The sequence below is a fragment of the Littorina saxatilis genome, linkage group LG17 (genome assembly GCF_037325665.1).
Source record: "Littorina saxatilis isolate snail1 linkage group LG17, US_GU_Lsax_2.0, whole genome shotgun sequence".
Taxonomy (NCBI): domain Eukaryota; kingdom Metazoa; phylum Mollusca; class Gastropoda; order Littorinimorpha; family Littorinidae; genus Littorina; species Littorina saxatilis.
The window spans coordinates 6,493,775-6,516,706 of NC_090261.1; the positions used below are offsets into that span (position 1 = coordinate 6,493,775).

Here is a 22,932-nt window from a genome sequence, read left to right on the forward strand (position 1 = left end):
AGAGAGTCAGAAAGAGACACAGGGAAAGAGAGTCAGACAGAGACACAGGGAAAGGGAGTCAGAAAGAGACACAGGGAAAGAGAGTCAGAAAGAGACACAGGGAAAGAGAGTCAGAAAGAGACACAGGGAAAGAGAGTCAGAAAGAGACACAGGGAAAGAGAGTCAGAAAGAGACACAGGGAAAGAGAGTCAGACAGAGACACAGGGAAAGGGAGTCAGACAGAGACACAGGGAAAGAGAGTCAGACAGAGACACAGGGAAAGGGAGTCAGAAAGAGACAAAGAGTCTAAAGACAGAGACACAGGGAAAGAGAGTCAGAAAGAGACAAAAAGAGAAAGAGAGAAAGAGCATGCACAACCTACCAAGAAAATAAAAGTAAAAGGAAAAGTGATAATTTGGTAAAGAATGCAAGATGAATGAAGTCACAACACATACCTCTGTCAAGCTTTCCACTGTAGCATGAAGTTTGTTCAGCTCCTCCTTGCGGTCAAAGCAGCTGTTATAACACAGCAAAACAAAGTTATAAATACATTCAATTTCAATGTTCATTAGTTCCAAGCAACTTCTCTTTTCGATAATTTTCACTGGGACTGGTTTTGCTCTAAATTGACCACGTAATAGTGTCTTTGTAAATGTAAGAAGCGACTGTGGTATTGAACATTTTTAACGTGATGCCTGATTGACAGTTGAGATAAATGTTCTGTCTTTTTATTTTTAGGAGACATTAGGGAAATGTTTGTCGTCAGTTGCGGAAATGATGCAGATTCATCTAAATGAAACCTGGGTGTTAGCATGTAAAATATGGAAAGAATCAAATGTGTCAAGGTCTAGATATATATAGATATATGTAGATCACAATTCACATCCAAGGGAAAACAATCTAAACTCAAAGCTGTTTACGTGTGTGAGTGTGAGTTTGTGCGTGCATGTTGTGTGTCCATATCATATTCTATATGAATTCTTCAAAACATACAATTACAAGGATTGAAGCAGTAAACATGATATATATATTATATATATTGATAAAGAAAAAGGTATTTAGTAAGAAGAGCAAACGCTCGATCGAGTCACTTTCGCAGTTCTGAATATTATATGAGGCATCAGATGGACAGGAAGAAATTGCTATTCACAACACAATACAGATGTAAATAATTTGATGTAAAGAATAATCCTATAAAGTTTGAATCAAATCCGATGAATAGTTTCAGAGATATGATATTTCAATTTTTTTCCTTCAAGACATACCTGTGACCTTGAAAAAGGTCAAAGGTCACCAAAGCAGACGTCAAAGTGTAGAGGTCACTGGGAGTCACGTTCACATAAAATTTGAGCCCGGTCACTTTTATAGTTTCCGAGAAAAGCCCAACGTTAAGTTGTGTGTTGCCGAACAGAAAAGGCTAGTTATCTCCCTTGTTTTTCTGATAACGTTCGTAAAAGGCTACAGATGTAAATACTTTGATGTAAAGAATAATCCTACAAAGTTTCAATCACATCCGATGAACTTTGTCAAAGATATAAAATGTCTAATTTTTCCTTTGACGCTGACCTGTGACCTTGAAAAAGGTCAAAGGTCAACGAAACCATCGTTAAAGTGTAGAGGTCATTGGAGGTCACGACTAAACAAAATATGAGCCCGATCGCTTTGATAGTTTCTGAGAAAAGTCCAACGTTAAGGTGGTGTCTACGGCCGGCCGGCCGGCCGGCCGGCCGGACAGACTAACACTGACCGATTACATAGAGTCACTTTTTCTCAAGTGACTCAAAAACAACAACTTATTAACATACTTTCTGTACAAAGTGTTCAGTCTTTCTTCTGTCTTGAGCTTCTTGGTGCCGACTGTCTTGTTTGCTTCTTTCACAGCAGCATCAATCTGAAAGGGAAATCACTTGTCAGTTCATAACATTGTAAAATGGGCCATCATGATAGGTGCATGGTATCTTACGTATTTTCAAATAGGTGGTATATTTTATATCTTACTAACTTACAAACTGCAGGCACAACGCCTACCTTGCCCTCATCCGCCCTCTTCTTGAGTACGGTGCCACCATCTGGGACCCATACCTTAAGCAGGACGTCGAGAGATTGGAGCGCATACAGCGGAACGCATCCCGCTTCATCTCTGGTGACTACAGAACCACGACTCCTGGCTTCGTCACTGGGCTCCTACACAAGCTTCAACTACCAACCCTCCAGGAACGTCGCGAACACCTGCGTCTAACCTCCCTCTACAAAGTGGTTGAGGGGCTGGTGCCGGCAATCCCGCCTGACAAGTTCCTGATCCCTCAAAAACCAGGACGCCTCATTCGTCCAGGTCAATCTTCCAGAGACTATAGCACCTCGAACCCAGTAGACAACTACATCAGGAACAATAGCAGATGCTTCACCGTGCCACGCTGTAACACTGAGCAATACAGACATTCGTTTTTTCCAAAGACTGTAGTGGCCTGGAACCAATTAGATGAAGTAATTGTAACCTCGGCATCGACCGAGAGCTTCAAGTCGGCGCTGGCAGTAGCCAGACGACGATAAAGAATCAGCTGCGCACCCCCCACTCCGCTGCATCAATGCCAGACATCTGGATGACTTGTCCCACAAGTGCAGCGTAACTTACAGATACTTTATCTTACGTTTTCTCAGTCTATGAGAAAATCAAAAACCGCAAACCTGCAAACTGACCTACTACTACACTGTACAGCATATGAATTGCAATCAGATCGCACTGACACGATTGATAAATTCAAATGAATGTTGCTCTGCGTCCCATACAGCGACTTGTCCATACAGGTCAGCCATGGAATAAATAATACAATCTGTAAAACACAAAGGGAAGCAAGGATCAGCTGCACAGATCGTGCTGCAACTCACATGTTTCTTTACGACATCAATCTCCTTGGTCGCCTTGGCCAGGGGTCCTGGCTCTTTTTTAGGCATGATGATTGTTTATCTGCGTCCACTTTACACACTCGCGGTTTTCGCTCCTACTTGTCCGCCATAACACAACAGTCTTGCTGTCCGGCGAGCTGGGAAAATAAGCCCCTACCAAAAATGATCACTGTGTGCGCTGTTTGTGGGCTGCTTTTCCCGTTCAAGCATTAAAATGACATTCTATCTAAAAAGTCATAAAATGACTTTGTCGGGTTGTTTGCCCCCCTTCCGATACATGGATTAGCTTTAAAAGGGGATTTTCATCACAAGGAATGAAGGATGAAGGGAATAAATTTACACCCGACACCGTCGGAAATCTCTGATAGGAGTACTCTCCCTTGGTTCTGAGACCGCTGAAGGCATCAATCTTCCTTTTGGAAATGCGTAGACAAATATTGCAAATAAAATAAAAGAAGAAAATGCAACGCTATTTAATTAGTTTTATGTTGTTGTATCAGTCAGCACATGAAAGTATTCTGTTGGCCCAATCATTCGAATACATCAAAACACTGCTCGTAGCAGACAGCAAAATCGATTTGCCACTCCCGTGAAGTGAAAACGAGGCCGAGACAAGAGCCTCGCTTCCTACGTGGCTGAGAGTAAACATGGCCGCTGCCGAGTCCCTTGCAAACGGAATCAAGGATTTGCAAGTGAATGATGAACAATCAAATAATTTAACATACCAAGAACAATCAGACGCATTCGTCCAGCTATGGGGCTTTGCTCTAGATGATTTGTACAAGATTGCTTTGAAATTCTTCAAAGGTAGGTGCATTTATCATGCTACTTCATTTGTAACGTTTCACTTTCACTGATCTGTAAATGTGTGTAATTCTGTTTCTTCGAGAGTAAACCAATAGCTTGGAAAAAATACTACTATACTATAACAGTCTTCAGTTGTAAAATAATCGGTGTGCAACTGCAAGCATGTCCCCTTTAAAACCCAAGCGTTCATCATTGGTAACTGACCAAGATTCACAATCACAATCATTGAATCAACATCGTCATTCTTGTTTCCTCTAGCCGGCTGCTGTCTCACTCAGTCTTAGTAATAGTACTCTTACTCTTAGTGTCTGCAAACTGTTTTAATTTAAGTGATACTGCTACTTGCTACTTCGTGCTTGAGCAACTTCGTTATTGATTGATTGATTAATACAATTTACTCTTTTTTTGACATTGTAAAATTACAACAACAAAAATGCTGCAATGAACTAGGCTAAATGAAGTCAAGATGAAGCAGTTTTAAATTTATTTAATGCATAAAATTAAAAAGACAGCCAGACACATGTAAATTGTAATATGTATCCAGACCAGGGAACCCATACCTGCAGGCAAGGAAATTGTCCCCCGTAAGGCAAATTTCCGCCCCATTTTTTTTTTCGCATAAAAAGCAAAAGTGTCTGCCGAAACAATAAATGGTTCTAAAAACAGAATTTAATGTCAAACTTAGAGTTCAGATGACACCAAATTGCACCATTTGCCATTTGGAGAAAACTAATTCCGGGGGGCATGCCCCCGGACCCCCCTACTGCCCTAGTGAGGCTCGGCGCTGCGCCGTCAACTTTGCTATTACTTAAAATTGTTCAGCCTTTTTTACTGTTTACAATTCCCATGCCTGATAGTGATACCATGGGTGGGATTCTTTTGGTATATGGCCTTAAGTCTGAAATGGTGTCCACAGCTGAAATAGCTGTGCAACCTTGGCTCTAACCTGATTTGTACATCAAAGAAAAATAAAATCCTTGTAAAGATTAATGAGACTTGTAAAAAAAAGTATGAAGTACACACCTAGAGAAACATTGTGTGCTCAGTTGTTGTTTTTAATGAAAATGTCGCCATTATCTGAAGTCAGCAGCACTACATTTTGGCCATTTTTTGTGACATGACCTTACAGCATATTGAAACATGGTCTACTCTGTCATATTTATGGGACAGAATGTCATGAATGACTTTTCACTGAGCCAGTAAAACTCAAATGTACCTTTGACAAAGCAAAGTTTTTGAATTTTGTCAGTGAGCCTGCAGAAAATGGGGAGACAAAATTTCACAGAAAGTTCATAACTATTTCCGTAAGACTTCATTTTTGTTCACTGGTCAGCTCTAAATGATAATTAAAGATTGAAACCTGATATATTTTTGTAAAAAAGTATTTTACAGTATGTTTTGCAGAGGTATAAAAGATAAAAAGGGTTGTTTGACTTGTTTTTGCATGTTCAAAAGTAGTTTGAAGTTTACGTGCAGATTTTCTTGTGAAAAAAGAGTTATGAACTTTCCAACCTTTTGCCTTAAAAAAGAGTAAATTGACTGGTTGGGGAACACCTAGCTTTGTAATGCATTTGGATCCACTAGCAGCAGTCACACTGAAAGTTTGCATCAAGTTCATTCATTGGTGTTTGAGTAATTGAGAAATAAAAAATTCTTGTGAGAAAGTTATGAACTTTCCTACTATCTCCACTGAGAGTGTTTTTTGTCCTTAAATGCTAGCCATGAAAGTTAAGGTTGTAGTGGAACAGCAATTTTGCATATAAAAGTACATTAGATTTAGATACTAAGCAATTTTTGTCACTAAAGTCAAGCAGTATGCTTTAGTTAGCCATTTTCTCTGTGTCTTGCGCACTATTTTTATGTGAGAGTTACTAACTCATGTCAAAACCCAAAATATATGTAAAATGACTTTTCAGTTTCCAAATTACACTGTACCATGATTTTCATCACAAAAAGAATCTACTGGCTGCCGACTGTTTCTTTCTGAAGTACTTAGCCGTTTTGTCATGAAGTTCATAACTTCACATAACTCAAGCTCATTTTTCAAGGGCGTGTTTAAAATAATGCCTTGTTAATAGCAAAAGAGTACATTTGACTTTATCTGGACATTTTGTAAGAAGTTTTCTGAACATCAACCCTCAAAATTACATTTTGATAATTCCAGCATGAATCTGGGTTGACTGCACGGTGTACATAACTTCACATCAACTGACCCTCAGCCCCACGGTGTGAAGTTATGAACACATGCCATGAGTATGATTTATACACAATAATTAATTTATTACACTAAATCACTACCTCAAATGATGTGCTGCTCTTCTCCAGAGTAGGCTGTTACAGTTTGATGTCATTTTTATTTTAATTTACCAGCAGATTTTAGTACGTAGCTTTTCAGTTAAATAAATGATGTGAAGTTATGAACACACAGTCAGCTGACATAAACACTAACTAAATAATGATTTCGGTAACAGTTTTCATGACTGAGTTTGGTTAAGTAAATCATTAAGTTGTTTAGAATTATTTGCAAGAGACTTTAGTTAGTTATTTTAGTATAAATGTGTGATTGATGTGAAGTTATGAACTTCACAAGTTTCAAACAATTTGTTTTATTTTGGCAATTAAAATCTGATTTTGTAATATAAGTGCAGCTTTAGCCTATACTATAACTCTGTGTTCTCAGTTTGTCATTGTTTTGCAAATATATTATACAGTAACTGTACTAGAGACCAACATAACAAAAATTCTTGTGAAGTTATGCGCACGCTCACATTTTATGATTTTTGTTATCGTTTGTTTTCACAAATGTTTTACTTTTATTACTTAGTTGTATGTTGATTACAAAGAGTAGCTGGAGAGAAAATAAGATGACATATGCACTTTCTTACTTTGGTTTGAATTAGCCATAGTTTGTGATGTCACGGTGTGAAGTTATGAACTCCAAGGACATTCTAAAAATACTTTCAGTTTCTGCCAACTCAGAGTCAGACAAACATTTTGGTGTATTGAAATCCTTTTGATGGTACTTTTCAAGCACATTTTGCACAAAAACAGCAAAATTGTAGATTTAATGATAACTTATGCCAATATTTGCTGTGAAAAAATTGTGACAATATTAATTTCTATAAATAATACAGATAACCAAAAAATCTTCTCCACACTTCATCTTCAAAAATTACCTTCATGTTCCAGCTCACCTTTTTCAGATTAAAAAACAAAACAAATTGTTTCCTGCCTGTATAAATTAAATGTATTATACCAATAAAAGTAAATTATGTGAAGTTATGAACTTCCCATTAATGGAGTTCACATCTGCATCATGCGTGGCCAAAACAAGTTTAACTTGCTTGAAATGCAAAGTAATTTGCTGTAGCAATTTGCTCAGATGTCTAAAACAGACCCAATACATGTAGCAACAATGATTTAACAAGTCTAAATTTTGTGACGGTGTGAAGTTATGAACTCCTTCAAACTTTTAAACCTGAATCTGTGAAGTGATCAAACATGAGTTTTCTTAAATCATAGCTGTTCCTTGCGTATTTATGCTCTAAAATACATCTCTATTTTCAAAACAAAGAAAATGTTCATTTTTAAAATTGATTTTGTATGTCACAAAAATGGACACCTATTCTGACTTTGGGCCATATATGCTGGAAATCCGGATTCATAATGTCTGTAGTGACGTCTTTTTGGTTGTTAATTATACAAATCCTTCAGCATATATTTGAATCATGGAGTTTCAAAGGCTGTGTGGATTTACGCTAATTTTTCTGAAAATCCAACAAGTTTGTTTGAGAATACTCAAAACAGGGGTTCCCAGGTCTGTGTATCACTATCATGGTTATAATTAAGTTACCAGTTAGTAACAATTGGTGATAAACTTTTGGTATTGATTATTGTTTATGTTTGTTGTACATTTATTTATTGGTATTACACATGTATACAGGGAAACATATTACTTATCAATATCAGTGTAAGTAACATGTTGCTTTACTAAACTAGCTGCCTTACATTACAAATTACAACTTAGCTCTAAAAAAAAAAAATTGACATTGGCTCTGGAGATCAGTACTGGTGGCTGTGTGTTATTCTGGCTCATTAAATTACTTCATTATGAGTAATGCTCTGCATGGTTCTGTTAGTATCAAAGTGCAGTTGAAACTACCTCTTGAAAGAGCTATAATGTGCCCAAAGTGACCACTTCGAGTTCGATGAATCCCAGTTCCCACTCCCAGACGAGCTTTTCTGTAATTCATCTTTCCATAGCGACCACCTCTCTAATAGTATAAGTATAATGCCTACTTTTTGTCTGTCCCTTTGGTTGCTTCGACAGTTGGTGTTAGTGTTTTCAGTCTGTTTTTCTTTGGTTGTAACTTAAGCTGTCTAACTTCTGTGTTGTCTGGGGTTGTAACTTGTAAGCTGTCTAACTTCTGTGTTGCCTGGGGTTGTTCTTTTGAGCACAGTTTTTAGTGAAGAATGAGAGTTGCTAGAATTACAAAGTATGCCCAAACATGACTGCATAAGTTCACAGTATTCAGTGTTTTAGAAGAAGTGTGTATGAATAATGAATTCTAGTACAGGCAAATCCGGATAAGACGAAATTGAAGGGACCGAATTGTTATTGTGTCCTATCCGAAATTTCGACTTGGTCATAGTACAGTGGAACCCCTCTCTAGCGACCTTGAAAATGTTGACAAAAATCGGTCCTTATGGAGGGGGGTCCTTACAGAGGGAGGGGGCAGGGCCACAAAGAAAGTCACCTCAGATGTTCTTAAAAAAAAGAAAACAGAGAAGTTTGAGTTGCTCACGACCGTTTCCTCAAGCAAACTGCTTCGATTTCATGTTTGACATTGTCGATGGTGTCCACCAGTTCTGGTGCATGTTTCAATGCAAAAAGAGTTAGTTTCTGAGCAAGCATTTCTTTACAGCAGTCCCTGCAATGATGAAGGCCCTCCGAGAAAGAGAGTGAAAAATCGGCCACCGTTCTCAGCATCGCGTACAAGATACTCTTGTTTCCCTGCAGCCTTGACCAGTGAGTCGGTTACCTAATCTGTGAACCCTTCAGTTGTGTTGCTTTGTCAAAAGTTAGACACAGTCAACTAGTTTTGCTCTGAGTGAACGGTGCAGCTGGCCTCAATTAGCCGGTGACACCTCTCTGGCCACAGCACCAAACAGTACATGGCTGGGGGGAGAGAGAGAGAGAGAGAGGGGGGGGGGGGGAGGGTAGCTGGCTAAACTCAGTGGGGTGTCCGGTGTCACTGAAGTCAGCAGGAAGAGCATTGGAGAGAAATAGAGAGGTGTACTCTTCCAAACAATTTCCAAGGATCAGTTGTCGGGGCTTAGGGTAGTCAGTGAGGGAGAGTGAGAGCGGTTTGTGTACAGTCCGACTAAAGAGTGAAAAGTCACTGCCACAAGATCGGCATGCAGTCAATAAAGCCAGACAAGAAGAATGATTATGACATGCGGCTCTATCTGCTGGTTTTTTTTTATTCAAACTGGTTTTCAACGCTTATTCTCACAAAGCATCTGCACACCTGCCTCTGCCTCTGTGCTGTGTTTGTGTGGCTGCTTTCGTATGATGTCAGTGCATGGTGAGTGTGTTCACTGCCTTGTCACCACTTCCCCACCTTTTTCAGAATGTTTTCTTGGAGTTGGATAATTCTCCTTACTCCTCGCCCCCTCCTTACTCCTCGCCCCCTCCTAACTTCAGTTCATACTTTATTGCGTGCCGACTGACCAGTCGGTGTGGCGTCCGTGTAGAGAAGAAGGGAATAAGGTTACACAATGCGCTAGTGTGAGACGCCAAGTTTCGTGTTTCGAGTTGCTGTAGTAAATATAGAGTAAACTTTGTCTTTGGGACTGACTTTCTGTTGTGTGCTATCCGTCTTTCGACTTACGTAAGAGAAATCCCATTTCGAGCTCAGGGTACTTTGTACACATAGATAAAGAGGGATAATTCCGGACCAGAATTTCTTTGTGTGCTAAGCGAATTTTTGACTTAACCGTTTGTGAGTTAGCTGGATTTGCCTGTAGTAGTATGACTATGAGTTATGACTTTACTGATTGTCGTCCTGGTTTGTTGTGCAGAAAAAGAAGGCAAAGCATTGCAGCTGTCCTACCAAGACAAACTACGTTTGGTAGCATACACAAAACAAGTATCCCATGGCAAATACACCGCAGAAGCCATGCCAGACGTGGGATTTCTGGATGTTGTTGGAAATGACAGAAGGTGAGACAACATTTTATATCATAATTATAAAGTTGAGAATAAAACTTTGTTCTTATTGTTTTATCAGGATCATCATCCCGGGCTACTCTTTTACATTATGTCAGTGATACTGACAATGATAGTTGAAATGTATGTGTATGAATGCAGAACGAATTGTCGGCAATGTGCATACTTTTGTTCACTTTGATTTTTTTAGAAACTGTTCTGCTCAGTAACTTTGTGTGTAAACTCTTTTTACATTAAAGTTTAAACCATGTGTTCATGCCAAGTTTTAGTTCCATGTGCATGTGTGTTGCAGTTTATAAATGTGTTCATTTTTTCCATTCTGAGTGGCCGGATCTGTAAACCATAAACTGGGTCAGTGGTTGAGTTATAACTAATGTGTGATGGAGGGGCCAAATGAATTATCTAGTTTTATTCATTAGTAAAACTGAGGGTGGCATTGGGAGTTTTGACAAGCTGGTGAAGGCAGTAAGCCAAAGCTGGCTTTATTAATGCGTTGAAATATTAATAGTACAAAGCATCTTACTGAATGCACCATGCTGAATCAGTGACTGCGATGTGTTGGTGCATCAAAAACTAATTTGTGGCTTTTAGTTTTACTTGTTGTTTTCTTTGGCCTGGTAAATACTACCGTAAAGCTGAATACTTATACACAATTTTGTTCATAAAAATACTGAAATTACCAGCATGAAAGAGTTTGAGAATGTGAACACAAAAAGCACCCATTCATTCTCAACCAGTCATCCTGGGAAAAACAAGACATTAAAAGTAATAAGAACAGTCTGTGATGAACCACTGGCTAAAAGTACAACTAGAGTGTGCACGCAGTGTCACAAAGAAAATAAAGTTATCAAAGCTGTTGAATATTTCGGACATAATTATCCACTATTAAAACAAAGGCCAAGTGGCATCCTGTTCTTTCTGTATAATGTCCAGTTAGTGCAGGGTGTTTCAGCGTGGCAGCTGTTCTGCCGCTAGCTTAGTGATGTTGAACAAGTTGATGATGGTGCTACATCCATGGGATGTCTTCTGGATTCGGGGTAGCAACATGCTGATAGATTTATTAGTTCATTTTTTAGTACACTATGATATTCCAGCTGTATGCTGTTTATAGGAAATGTCATGCATTATTATTTTTTAGTTTTTGTTTCCCCAGTTATTTATTTAGGGGTATACACACAACTGCCCGAATACATGTATCAGAAGAGAATCTCAAATCAAAGATACCCCCACCCCCTCCCCGTTCTTATTGTTTCTTAAAGTTAAACCACGTTGTAGACCTTCCGAGTCCATCCAGGATTTTAAATGGGATATGTCAGCAATTGTCCACATGGGCGGGGATGTAGCTCAGTCGGTAGCGTGCTGGATTTGTATCCAGTTGGCCGCTGTCAGTGTGAGTTCGTCCTCACGTTCGGCGAGAGAATTATTTCTCAGAGTCAACTTTCTGTGCAGACTCTCCTCGGTGTCCGAACACCCCCGTGTGTACACGCAAGCACAAGACCAAGTGCGCACGAAAAAGATCCTGTAATCCATGTCAGAGTTCGGTGGGTTATAGAAACATGAAAATACCCAGCATGCTTCCTCCGAAAACGGTGTATGGCTGCCTAAATGGTGGGGTAAAAAACGGTCATACACGTAAAATTCCACTCGTGCAAAAAAAACACATGAGTGTACGTGGGAGTTTCAGCCCACGAACGCAGAAGAAGAAGAAGAGAAAGTCCACATAAAAATGACGCATTGTATAAACTATAAAGAAATTACTTTTTAAAAACGTACAGTGCTGGTCAGCACAATCAATTGTTCCAGAACATGCACACAAACAATGTCAATATTTCCTGTAGGAAGTACAACACTGCATTTCAAAATTCAATTACATTTTGGTTGGACCATGTTAGGAATGCCTGCCATTGCCTTAAACTAATCCGTTGACACAAGACTATTATTGCAATTAGCAGAGAATCATTGTCTTGATTTGATTTGATGAGCTGGACATTTGTGATATCTTCCCAGTTGTGATCCTGGGGATTGGTAAGTACAGCAGTCCTAAAAAGACATTGTTGTACACATGGCTTTTGTTGTTATCCCTCCTGTTAAATTACACCTTTCTATTTCTTCTCGTTTGTATTGCTTTGTGAGTTCATTGTTGTTCAGCAGTTGTTTGTATACCCAAAGGTTTATATTTTATTCAGAACAGATGAATTCCGGAAATATCTGTCGGGTTTGTATGGGTTGTGAAAGAGATAATACTCTTGCATTTAGTGAGGCAAGCTTTCTACACACCCCCCGCGGGTTAGGGGGAAGAATTTACCCGATGCTCCCCAGCATGTCGTAAGAGGCGACTTACGGTTTCTGTTTCTCCTTTTACCCTTGTTAAGTGTTTCTTGTATAGAATATAGTCAATGTTTGTACAGATTTTAGTCAAGCAGTATGTAAGAAATGTTAAGTCCTTTGTACTGGAAACTTGCATTCTCCCAGTAAGGTAATATATATATTGTACTACGTTGCAAGCCCCTGGAGCAAATTTTTGATTAGTGCTTTTGTGAACAAGAAACAATTAACAAGTGGCTCTATCCCATCCCCCCCCCCCCCCTCCCCCGTCACGATATAACCTTCGTGGTTGAAAACGACGTTAAACACCAAATAAAGAAAGAAAGCTTTCTACACATGCTCCTTCTCTATATTTCACTAAAAGCAAGGGTATTCACTCTGTCACAACCCATACAAACCCCACAGCGTTATTTCCCAACATCGTCCATTAATTAGAAATTGCCTGTTGGTTTCTTAGTTATTGTCTCCAGAAAGCATTTCCCACAGAGAAGATGGATGATGTGTGGGAGTGTCATGTTTTGCAAAGTTCGGGATGATGATTGTCTCTGCAGGAAGGCATTTTATGGCGTTATTGATCCCCCCAGTCTTATGTTCCCACCTGGGGTGTTTTATAATAATGTAAAGAATAACTGAAATGTCAGCTAGGAATATGTTCACCTGTTGCCAGGAAGGTTATGAAGGCTGAGAGTGTATTCATGGCGGTGTTGTGCGTGGTACTGTGATCCGTTAAAGTGCGCTGTCTCGCTCAGTACCGCCGACTTCAGCACTAGAGGTTTCTGTCGGGGTTACCCCACCCTTAGCTCCTGGTCAGGGACCTTACCTGGGAGCACAGGTAGCAGAGGTTTTAACGCGCCTCTTACCCGTGTGATGAACCCGTATGAGCACATAGGGTATTTACTAGTCAACAGTGCCACCTGTTAACCACCCCGCTCTGATAGGAACACCACCAGTTGGTCCAGGACAGCTTATTCATCCGGGCAAGCCCGGACATATATCGTTGCAATCCCCTATCTAAGGGACGCCCCCTATCCGCCGCCTGGGGACCCGCCAGGTTGGGGATGGTCGCCCCGCCACCTAATTGGAGATAGCCTGACCCCGGAAGGCTGAGAGTGAGATTATAAAGTAGCTCAATTAGTATCAGAACTAATCTAATAAAAGCAAAGACAGCAACTTTTATTGACAGTATAGCACAGTGTGATAACAATAACAGTTACCTGAGGAATGCAGTGCCTGTATACTTCAGAATTCTATTTACTGTGTGTTGTTATGTTCAGCTAACAACAAAAATATTATTTTGTAAAAAAAAAAAAAGGGGGGGGGGGGGGAACTTGGTGAGTCAACTGTGAGTGCTGCAGGCGCAGGGTAGTTATCTCTGTCATTACAGAAGATGTGCTTGCCAGGCGGAATGACACAGATCCTGTTTTGAAAGCCCGGGAAAAATCAATAATGTCCTCTGCTGCAATCCAAGATTTAAAGTAAACAAGACTACTCCATCTGCTGATGGCAGGGCCAGGGTTTTTATGGGGATAAAAGGGTGAGGCTGCTGCAGGCAGTGTAACTGCTGTGTCATCACATTTTGTCTTTGGAGCAGACATGACATTCAGAATGTGAATTGTTATGTACAGTTTTGAATTCAAAGGGGAAGGGTTGCTGTTGATCTAGTTGGAGGGGGGGGGGGGGGGGGGGGCAGGTCAAGGACGCAAATTAATGCCTCCCCCCCCCCCCCCTATTAAAAGTTAACTAGATGCAGACAGTGGTATAGATATGTAGAGCTCACAGATAAGAGGATACCTCATGTTAGAGGACATTATTTGTGCTCATTTGTTAATTTGAACAAAGTAATCCCTCTCAGGAAAGGCCACCTGCTATGTAGGAACGTTGGTGCGGAGGGTGTCCTCTCATCACAGGTACCGCTGTCCTTCTCATGAAAGGCCACCTGCTATGTAGGAACGTTAGTCCCAAGGTTGTCATCATCACATGCACCAGTGTCCTTCTCATAAAACTGGCAGGCCACTTACATTTACAATTAAGAGACACTTTTGTTTGGTCCCAAGGGTACAAGTAACAAGACACAGATATTGTCCCTCTCGTGAAAGGCCACTTGTGTTGAAGGAACACTTTTTGGCTGAACCCACACTGGTGTCCTGTTAAGTGTTATTGCAGGAACCACTGTAAACGCAGTAATTAGCAGTGTGGTCGAGGTTGAACTGTTTGTGCAGATAGTCTGTACTGCATCAGTAATGATACTTAAAAAGCTGTCAGTCACACTTGACCCTTTTTAACATGACTATGAGGTATGCGGTTAAATATAGCCTGCATAGTGTCCCAAAGCATATGCCAGCTCTGTTTTAAATGTGATGGATGGAGGATGTGATTGCAACCACTATAGAACTGAAACTAATTCAACATTGAAAGATGAGATTTGAATTTTGGCCTTACAGTTACAGTAACAGGTAATAGACTATTCTGATTCAAATTATAAAAAACATGTTATTGTCGACAGTGACACGGTACGGAGAAAGGACACACACAATTAGAAAACAATCGAATTCAAACTGAAGAATGGTGTGACTTCTTCAGAAGCTTGGATAGTGAGAGTGTGACAGTCTGACAATGCAGGATCTATCTGGTTAGTGGCGTACGTGAGAGATATAAAGGCAGCAGTCAGCATGTGTATACGTAGAATTTAATATTACAAGACTTTTGCTGCCTGATTCTTTTTCGTGCATATATTTTTGAGGGTTTTGATCACTTACGGCAATGACAGTTCGACACTCAGATTCCCTCATTTGTTCTGTTCTGGAACTGTTTAACATGAAGAATAAGGGAAATTAAGCAGCAAGTGTCTCTGTGTAAATGGTAGTTGCCAGTCTTAAACTAGGTACAGTTTTCCACCTGAGGTACGTCTGACTAATGGAGCCACTGAGATGTGATCATATATAATTAATTGGCCTGATAATGTGTGGATCAGTTGACAACTTGGCATGTACCTGGTACATGTATTTTTGATGAGACTGCAGAGTTAAAAAAACCTGTAGTTCATTACCGCAGACTACAGTTTAGTTGAGTGTTATGAGAGAAAGAGGGAATAGGGCGTGATGTTTTTCTGCATTAGTCAGGAATTGACTTTGTTGGATTCTGATATATAACTGATATATGGCCTTAAGTCTGAAATGGTGTCCACAGCTGAAATAGCTGTGCAACCTTGGCTCTAACCTGATTTGTACATCAAAGAAAAATAAAATCCTTGTAAAGATTAATGAGACTTGTAAAAAAAAGTATGAAGTACACACCTAGAGAAAGATTGTGTGCTCAGTTGTTGTTTTTAATGAAAATGTCGCCATTATCTGAAGTCAGCAGCACTACATTTTGGCCATTTTTTGTGACATGACCTTACAGCATATTGAAACATGGTCTACTCTGTCATATTTATGGGACAGAATGTCATGAATGACTTTTCACTGAGCCAGTAAAACTCAAATGTACCTTTGACAAAGCAAAGTTTTTGAATTTTGTCAGTGAGCCTGCAGAAAATGGGGAGACAAAATTTCACAGAAAGTTCATAACTATTTCCGTAAGACTTCATTTTTGTTCACTGATCAGCTCTAAATAATAATTAAAGATTGAAACCTGATATATTTAAAAAAAAAAGTATTTTACAGTATGTTTTGCAGAGGTATAAAACATAAAAAGGGTTGTTTGACTTGTTTTTGCATGTTCAAAAGTAGTTTGAAGTTTACGTGCAGATTTTCTTGTGAAAAAAGAGTTATGAACTTTCCAACCTTTTGCCTTATAAAAAGAGTAAATTGACTGGTTGGGGAACACCTAGCTTTGTAATGCATTTGGATCCACTAGCAGCAGTCACACTGAAAGTTTGCATCAAGTTCATTCATTGGTGTTTGAGTAATTGAGAAATAAAAAATTCTTGTGAGAAAGTTATGAACTTTCCTACTATCTCCACTGAGAGTGTTTTTTGTCCTTAAATGCTAGCCATGAAAGTTAAGGTTGTAGTGGAACAGCAATTTTGCATATAAAAGTACATTAGATTTAGATACTAAGCAATTTTTGTCACTAAAGTCAAGCAGTATGCTTTAGTTAACCATTTTCTCTGTGTCTTGCGCACTATTTTTATGTGAGAGTTACTAACTCATGTCAAAACCCAAAATATATGTAAAATGACTATTTTCAGTTTCCAAATTACACTGTACCATGATTTTCATCACAAAAAGAATCTACTGGCTGCTGACTGTTTCTTTCTGAAGTACTTAGCCGTTTTGTCATGAAGTTCATAACTTCACATAACTCAAGCTCATTTTTCAAGGGCGTGTTTAAAATAATGCCTTGTTAACCCTTACACTGGTGCAATTCTTTAACACATGTTACATAGCCACTGGTGAATTAACAATAACAGAGAGAAAAATAACAAAAAACGGTCATATAGGTTTTCGCAGCCATGGGAGGTAATCGGAACCGACCAAACAGACTGAGCCAGTAGCGCGACATATGTTGTGACAACCAGGTGACATGACAACCAGGTGACAGTATACGTAAAGTAGCGCGACATATGTCGCGACAACCAGCCTAAGGGTTAATAGCAAAAGAGTACATTTGACTTTATCTGGACATTTTGTAAGAAGTTTTCTGAATACCAACCCTCAAAATTACATTTTGATAATTCCAGCATGAATCTGGGTTGACTGCACGGTGTACATAACTTCACATCAACTGACCCTCAGCCCCACGGTGTGAAGTTATGAACACATGCCATGAGTATGATTTATACACAATAATTAATTTACTACACTAAATCACTACCTCAAATGATGTGCTGCTCTTCTCCAGAGTAGGCTGTTACAGTTTGATGTCATTTTTATTTTAATTTACCAGCAGATTTTAGTACGTAGCTTTTCAGTTAAATAAATGATGTGAAGTTATGAACACACAGTCAGCTGACATAAACACTAACTAAATAATGATTTCGGTAACAGTTTTCATGACTGAGTTTGGTTAAGTAAATCATTAAGTAACAAAACCTTGTTTAGAATTATTTGCAAGAGACTTTAGTTAGTTATTTTAGTATAAATGTGTGATTGATGTGAAGTTATGAACTTTCACAAGTTTCAAACAATTTGTTTTATTTTGGCAATTAAAATCTGATTTTGTAATATAAGTGCAGCTTTAGCCTATACTATAACTCTGTGTTCTCAGTTTGTCATTGTTTTGCAAATATACTATACAGTAACTGTACTAGAGACCAACATAACAAAAATTCTTGTGAAGTTATGCGCACGCTCACATTTTATGATTTTTGTTATCGTTTGTTTTTACAAATGTTTTACTTTTATTACTTAGTTGTATGTTGATTACAAAGAGTAGCTGGAGAGAAAATAAGATGACATATGCACTTTCTTACTTTGGTTTGAATTAGCCATAGTTTGTGATGTCACGGTGTGAAGTTATGAACTCCTAGGACATTCTAAAAAAACTTTCAGTTTCTGCCAACTCTTTGAGTCAGACAAACATTTTGGTGTATTGAAATCCTTTTGATGGTACTTTTCAAGCACATTTTGCACAAAAACAGCAAAATTGTAGATTTAATGATAACTTATGCCAATATTTGCTGTGAAAAAATTGTGACAATATTAATTTCTATAAATAATACAGATAACCAAAAAATCTTCTCCACACTTCATCTTCAAAAATTACCTTCATGTTCCAGCTCACCTTTTTCAGATTAAAAAACAAAACAAATTGTTTCCTGCCTGTATAAATTAAATTTATTATACCAATAAAAGTAAATTATGTGAAGTTATGAACTTCCCATCAATGGAGTTCACATCTGCATCATGCGTGGCCAAAACAAGTTTAACTTGCTTGAAATGCAAAGTAATTTGCTGTAGCAATTTGCTCAGATGTCTAAAACAGACCCAATACATGTAGCAACAATGATTTAACAAGTCTAAATTTTGTGACGGTGTGAAGTTATGAACTCCTGCAAACTTTTAAACCTGAATCTGTGAAGTGATCAAACATGTTATGTAATGTATATATTGTGTGTGATACGTGGAAATGTGATACTATTTATTTGCATGTATGATACAGGTACAAATGTGATAATTGTAGGCTTATACTAGTGATTACTGTGTGTGATACATGAAATGTGATATGAATGCTGTTTTTATATGTTATACTCTTATTTTCTCCCAAGCGCAAGACAAATTCTTCTATGAAAATTGAAGCCAATAAAATTTGAGTTGAGTTGAGTTGAGTTGAGTTGAGTTGAGTTTTCTTAAATCATAGCTGTTCCTTGCGTATTTATGCTCTAAAATACATCTCTATTTTCAAAACAAAGAAAATGTTCATTTTTAAAATTGATTTTGTATGTCACAAAAATGGACACCTATTCTGACTTTGGGCCATATATAGGGAGTTGCATTATTATCCACTGATTGCCACGCATGAACGCACGCATGCACGCACGCACGCACACACACACACACACACACACACACACACACACACACACACACACACACACACACTCACTCACACTCACACATACATACATACACACACACACGCTGTCAGAGCATACTGGGATAGGTATGTCGCAAAACACATGTCAAACCAACACGAGCATCAGACGCTTACATAATGCTTCACGTGTAAAGCAACATGTGCTTGGAGGAGAAAATTACAACCACACGCACTTCCTGATACAGGCCTTGGGGTGCCGTTAGTTTAGTTCCTCCCCAGTTGTCATGGCAAAGTTGAAGCAACAGCCCTATTAGTATTAGTGGCACCAAAGAGGAAAACGTTGGCAACAGGCTGAAGGCATTATCGGCTGTATTGATCTGGGTGACAGCCTCTCCGGATGACGCCCAGCTTGTTTTTGCGACATATATAGCAGCAGTAAGTAATCAATATAGCACTGATAAGCATTGTTCCTGCGAGTGCGACAAGATGTGGCACTGCCAGTCTATCTCTGCTGGCTGGGTAAGCCAGCCTGGTCTGGGAATGTGTCGGATTGCTTGTTGCTGCTGCTGGCCCTCTGCTTGTGTAACACAAGCACTTTTTGTGAACGCTGCTGTTGTGTCTGTTTCTATCCAGCAACTTGACAGCTTGATTGAATTGAGGATCTGTGATTTATGGTGTGAAACAGAGTTTTGTGTGTGACATTTCTTGACCTTGTTGGTGACTGAGAATTGTGAAAGGACAACAGCTGACAGTTGTGTGTGTGTCCGTTTGAGCTGCAGTCAGTTTCAGGTTTGTTAACGAAGGTAGCATTAACATTGAACGACAGGTTGTTGCTGAGTAGTCTTGTGCACTGAGAGCTCTCTCTAGACTCAAGCTCTCTCTCTTTGGAGTTACAGATGCTTTTGTGGGATACCGATAGTTTAAAACGTGTTTTTTTTGTGTAGTGCTGGTAGAAATTCTGTCAGGAAGGGTGTAATCTATTTATTAGCAGTTAGCACTGAATAAATCCTTGTTCATTGTTGTGTTTTGTTATATTTGGTTACTTTATAATTTGTTTCTTCTAATGTTGCCTTTGAAACCTGGTTTCTGGTGAATTTATCATTTGTCCTGTCTGAATTGGTTTGATTATTTGTTTTAATAATTTTTGTCTCAGCGTCTACATATTATTTGATTTTGTTTACTGTTAGCTATCAAAGACTCTGGCAGGTTCATGCAGTTCTGCTAAGTTCCCTGAAAGTAAATTAATAAGAACAAAATGATTGCATATATACTATAATCTGAAGTAGCGGTGTATACATGTATAAGCTGCACATTTCAATGCATACATGTGTACATTGTATCACATTGCAAGCTTGTTTTGTAATCTATCTCTCCTTGTTTCTTTTCTTCCCTTTGGTTCTGATGTCTGTTTTGCCCTGTTTCTATAATTCAATGTTTTCAGTTCATACTATAATACGTATAGGATTTCAGTTATAATGGAGACATGGTCATTTTTAAATAGTCAAACTTAAATTGTAACCAACACGTATACACGCTGACGATAGTGGCTCTGAAATTTTGGCAAAATTTATGTTTATTAGATTGAGGTGTGCCGACCTGGGAACCCATACAATTTTGTCGTATTTTGTACGCATGATTGTCTAGAATACGAGCAGTGTGGTTAGTGGATAAAAATATGACCAGAACAAATCCTAGTTTACTTTTTTTCACAAGTGCATCCCAAAGCCAATTATCCAGTATTTTGACACATGATTACTATTTGTGTAAACATTGAAAGAAGCATTTGTTTAAACGTTTTGGTAAATTTTATAAACAGTGCGACAAAGGCTTGTGAAACATGTTTGAATCATGGATGTTCAAATGCTGTGTGGAGTACGCTGATTTTTCTGATTATACACCAAGTTTGCTTGAGAATAAAGAGGGATTCCCAGGTCTGGGTGTGGTTTTCTCGGCATCTTTACCACCACAAGCTCTGTTCCATCCAGGCTTGTGGGAGCAATTTCTGTAATGATGTAAACAAAAAGATAACATTTCTATTCCTAATGGATATTGATTACCGTTGGCCTACAGAAGAATTGTCAACTGATGATAACATTAGAATGTATGACTGCATGTACACTACAGTGTACTGCAGGTACTGCCTTCAAATAAGCCTGCTTCTTTATGGGACATAGGTATGAGTTACAAGGACTCCATGAGTCTGTGTAGAAAGGGTAACATATGATCTCTTGGGGAAAAAAAATAATGCCAAAAACACACACACAAAATGTTGTTTTTTCCTGGAGATGTACTGCGCTTGTAGTCTGAGCTGGCTTTGCCAGAAGATCAATTTAAATTTTGTGGTGTTGCTGAAAGGTTCAGAAACTAACTGGTTCAGGTCTAAACTAACTGTGAAAATTTAGATGTGACTGCATATCAGGCTGGAGCTTGGGGCGAGTATAATGCTATTACAAAATTTGCCCTAATGATCTCTACTTTTCTCAGCCATGCGCTCCTGTTATTTGTAAACTGCCCTCCCCATCCTTTTTTATATCACCCTCTCTTTCCCTCAAACGTATCTTTTATACAACGCAATCATCATGCTGATGGAACTTGTGTCGTTTTGTGTTTTCCAGGCAAGCGTGGCAAGTTCTAGGTGACATGTCTAAAGAAAAAGCTATGACGGAGTTTGTGGAACAGTTGGACGCGAAAAGCTCTCTTTTCAAACCCTACGTCAAAGCACACAAGGCGGAACAGGAGGAGATGCAGAGGAAAACGTGAGCCTTTGTTTGCTTTCATTTCTGCTCTTTGCATTGCTTTTTAGGTATTGTATGTCGCAAACGGGTTTGAAGTGGCCATTCTTTTCTCTGGATGTTTGTGTTTACATTAAAGAGGGGCGTAAAGTTGATATGTTATAAGAAAGAGAGTAGCTCTCATAGAGTCATACAGTATTAATCCACTCCATGCACTCAGAGAAATCATATGGATGATGTATTTGAATAAGGATCACAATTTGAGGCATGCGACCATGCTGCCTTTCCTTAGCAAAACTAGCTCTCAAGCGGCAATGGAAACATTTCCTTTTGATGTTTGTTTGCATTCATGTAAATTAGTTATCTTTTCTCTTTGTAAAAATGTTAGCACAGGACAGGAAGTTGTGTGGTCTGCTTGGCCAGGTAAATACCTGTCATCATAGGCAGAGTTAATTACGGTCTGAAATCTTTGAAGTGTGTTTTCTTTAAAGTAGTGATAGTCCCTTAGTTTTTCAGAAAGTAGAGAATTCTCTTCGTTGAAGAGATTGCAGTGGATCACAGTGTAATTTAAAAGAAGGACAGATCAGCAGAAAAAGATACTTGCGCTTGTTGTGCATACTCATTTAAGTTGTGTTTTTTTATGCGTATGTTGGTTTTTCATTCATTTATACATCTATTGCAGCGTTTACATAAACTCTTGCACTTACATACAGGGTGACCCCAAAAAAAGAGTACCTAAACAAAACGTCATAAATTGAACAAAAATAAAGCAATCTTCATAAAATTTATTTACACACACACAAGTACTCCTCTGCATGATTTGCACAGAAAATTTTAGCGTTCTAGCTTGTCTTTCAGGAAAGTTATGCTCATTCTACAGAACATGCTCCAAACGCCGCTGCAGGCAAACTTGGACTCGCCGCGCAAAGTTATCAATCACCCGCACACACTCCTGTTGCGAGATTCCGCGAATGGTTGTTGTGATGGCTCTCTTGAGTTCTGTGATTGTCTGTGGGTTGTTCCTGTAGACGTTGTCTTTCAGGAACCCCCAAAGATAGAAATCGTGCTGACCGAAGTGTCTCTGGAACTGTACTTGCACATCTCTGTATAATTTTGTGCAAAAATAGGTCTCTATGCAAAACGTCCGTTGATCATTAGTATAGTTCATTGTGAGAACAGCTTTTATTTCATTCAACCATGCAGTGGATTAGCTTGACTCATCTCAAAAAGAAAGAAAAAAAAGTTAAAATTGACAAAGTTATTCAATTTTGTTTGGGTACTCTTTTTTTTGGGTCACCCTGTCCATGTACAGTACAGTGGAACTTGTAAGACCTTTATATGACCTCCCTTGTAAGACCTTTATATGACCTCCCTTTTATGACCTTTATATGACCTCCCTTTTATGACCTTTATATGACCTCCCTTTTATGACCTTTATATGACCTCCCTTTTATGACCTTTATATGACCTCCCTTT

At 38.9% G+C, this 22,932-nt stretch overlaps 2 protein-coding genes across 10 annotated transcripts in view; one reads left to right on the forward strand and one right to left on the reverse strand.

Annotated features, from left to right (window-relative positions):
- The window catches only part of LOC138953868 (nephrocystin-1-like), a 42,072-nt gene extending 39,068 nt beyond the window's left edge, over positions 1–3,004 (reverse strand). For all 6 annotated transcript variants that reach the window (XM_070325830.1, XM_070325827.1, XM_070325828.1 and 3 more), the window contains exons 1-3: positions 2,866–3,004; positions 1,785–1,870; positions 435–495 (exon numbers count right to left, since the gene is read on the reverse strand). In XM_070325830.1, the coding sequence (XP_070181931.1) occupies positions 435–495; positions 1,785–1,870; positions 2,866–2,931 (213 nt within the window). In that variant the 5' untranslated portion in view covers positions 2,932–3,004. The remainder of the gene's footprint in view (positions 1–434; positions 496–1,784; positions 1,871–2,865) is intronic.
- Positions 3,005–3,494: 490 nt separating this feature from the next.
- Positions 3,495–22,932, forward strand: part of LOC138953947 (Golgi resident protein GCP60-like) — a 39,130-nt gene continuing 19,692 nt past the window's right edge. For 3 of the 4 annotated variants that reach the window (XR_011451654.1, XM_070325959.1, XM_070325960.1), the window contains exons 1-4: positions 3,495–3,690; positions 9,775–9,916; positions 11,930–11,947; positions 21,340–21,480. Coding sequence is in view for 3 of the 4 variants with exons in the window: in XM_070325959.1 (XP_070182060.1) it covers positions 3,531–3,690; positions 9,775–9,916; positions 11,930–11,947; positions 21,340–21,480 (461 nt within the window). In the remaining variant the exon portion in view is untranslated. The remainder of the gene's footprint in view (positions 3,691–9,774; positions 9,917–11,929; positions 11,948–21,339; positions 21,481–22,932) is intronic. The other variant, XM_070325961.1, reaches the window with a different exon arrangement.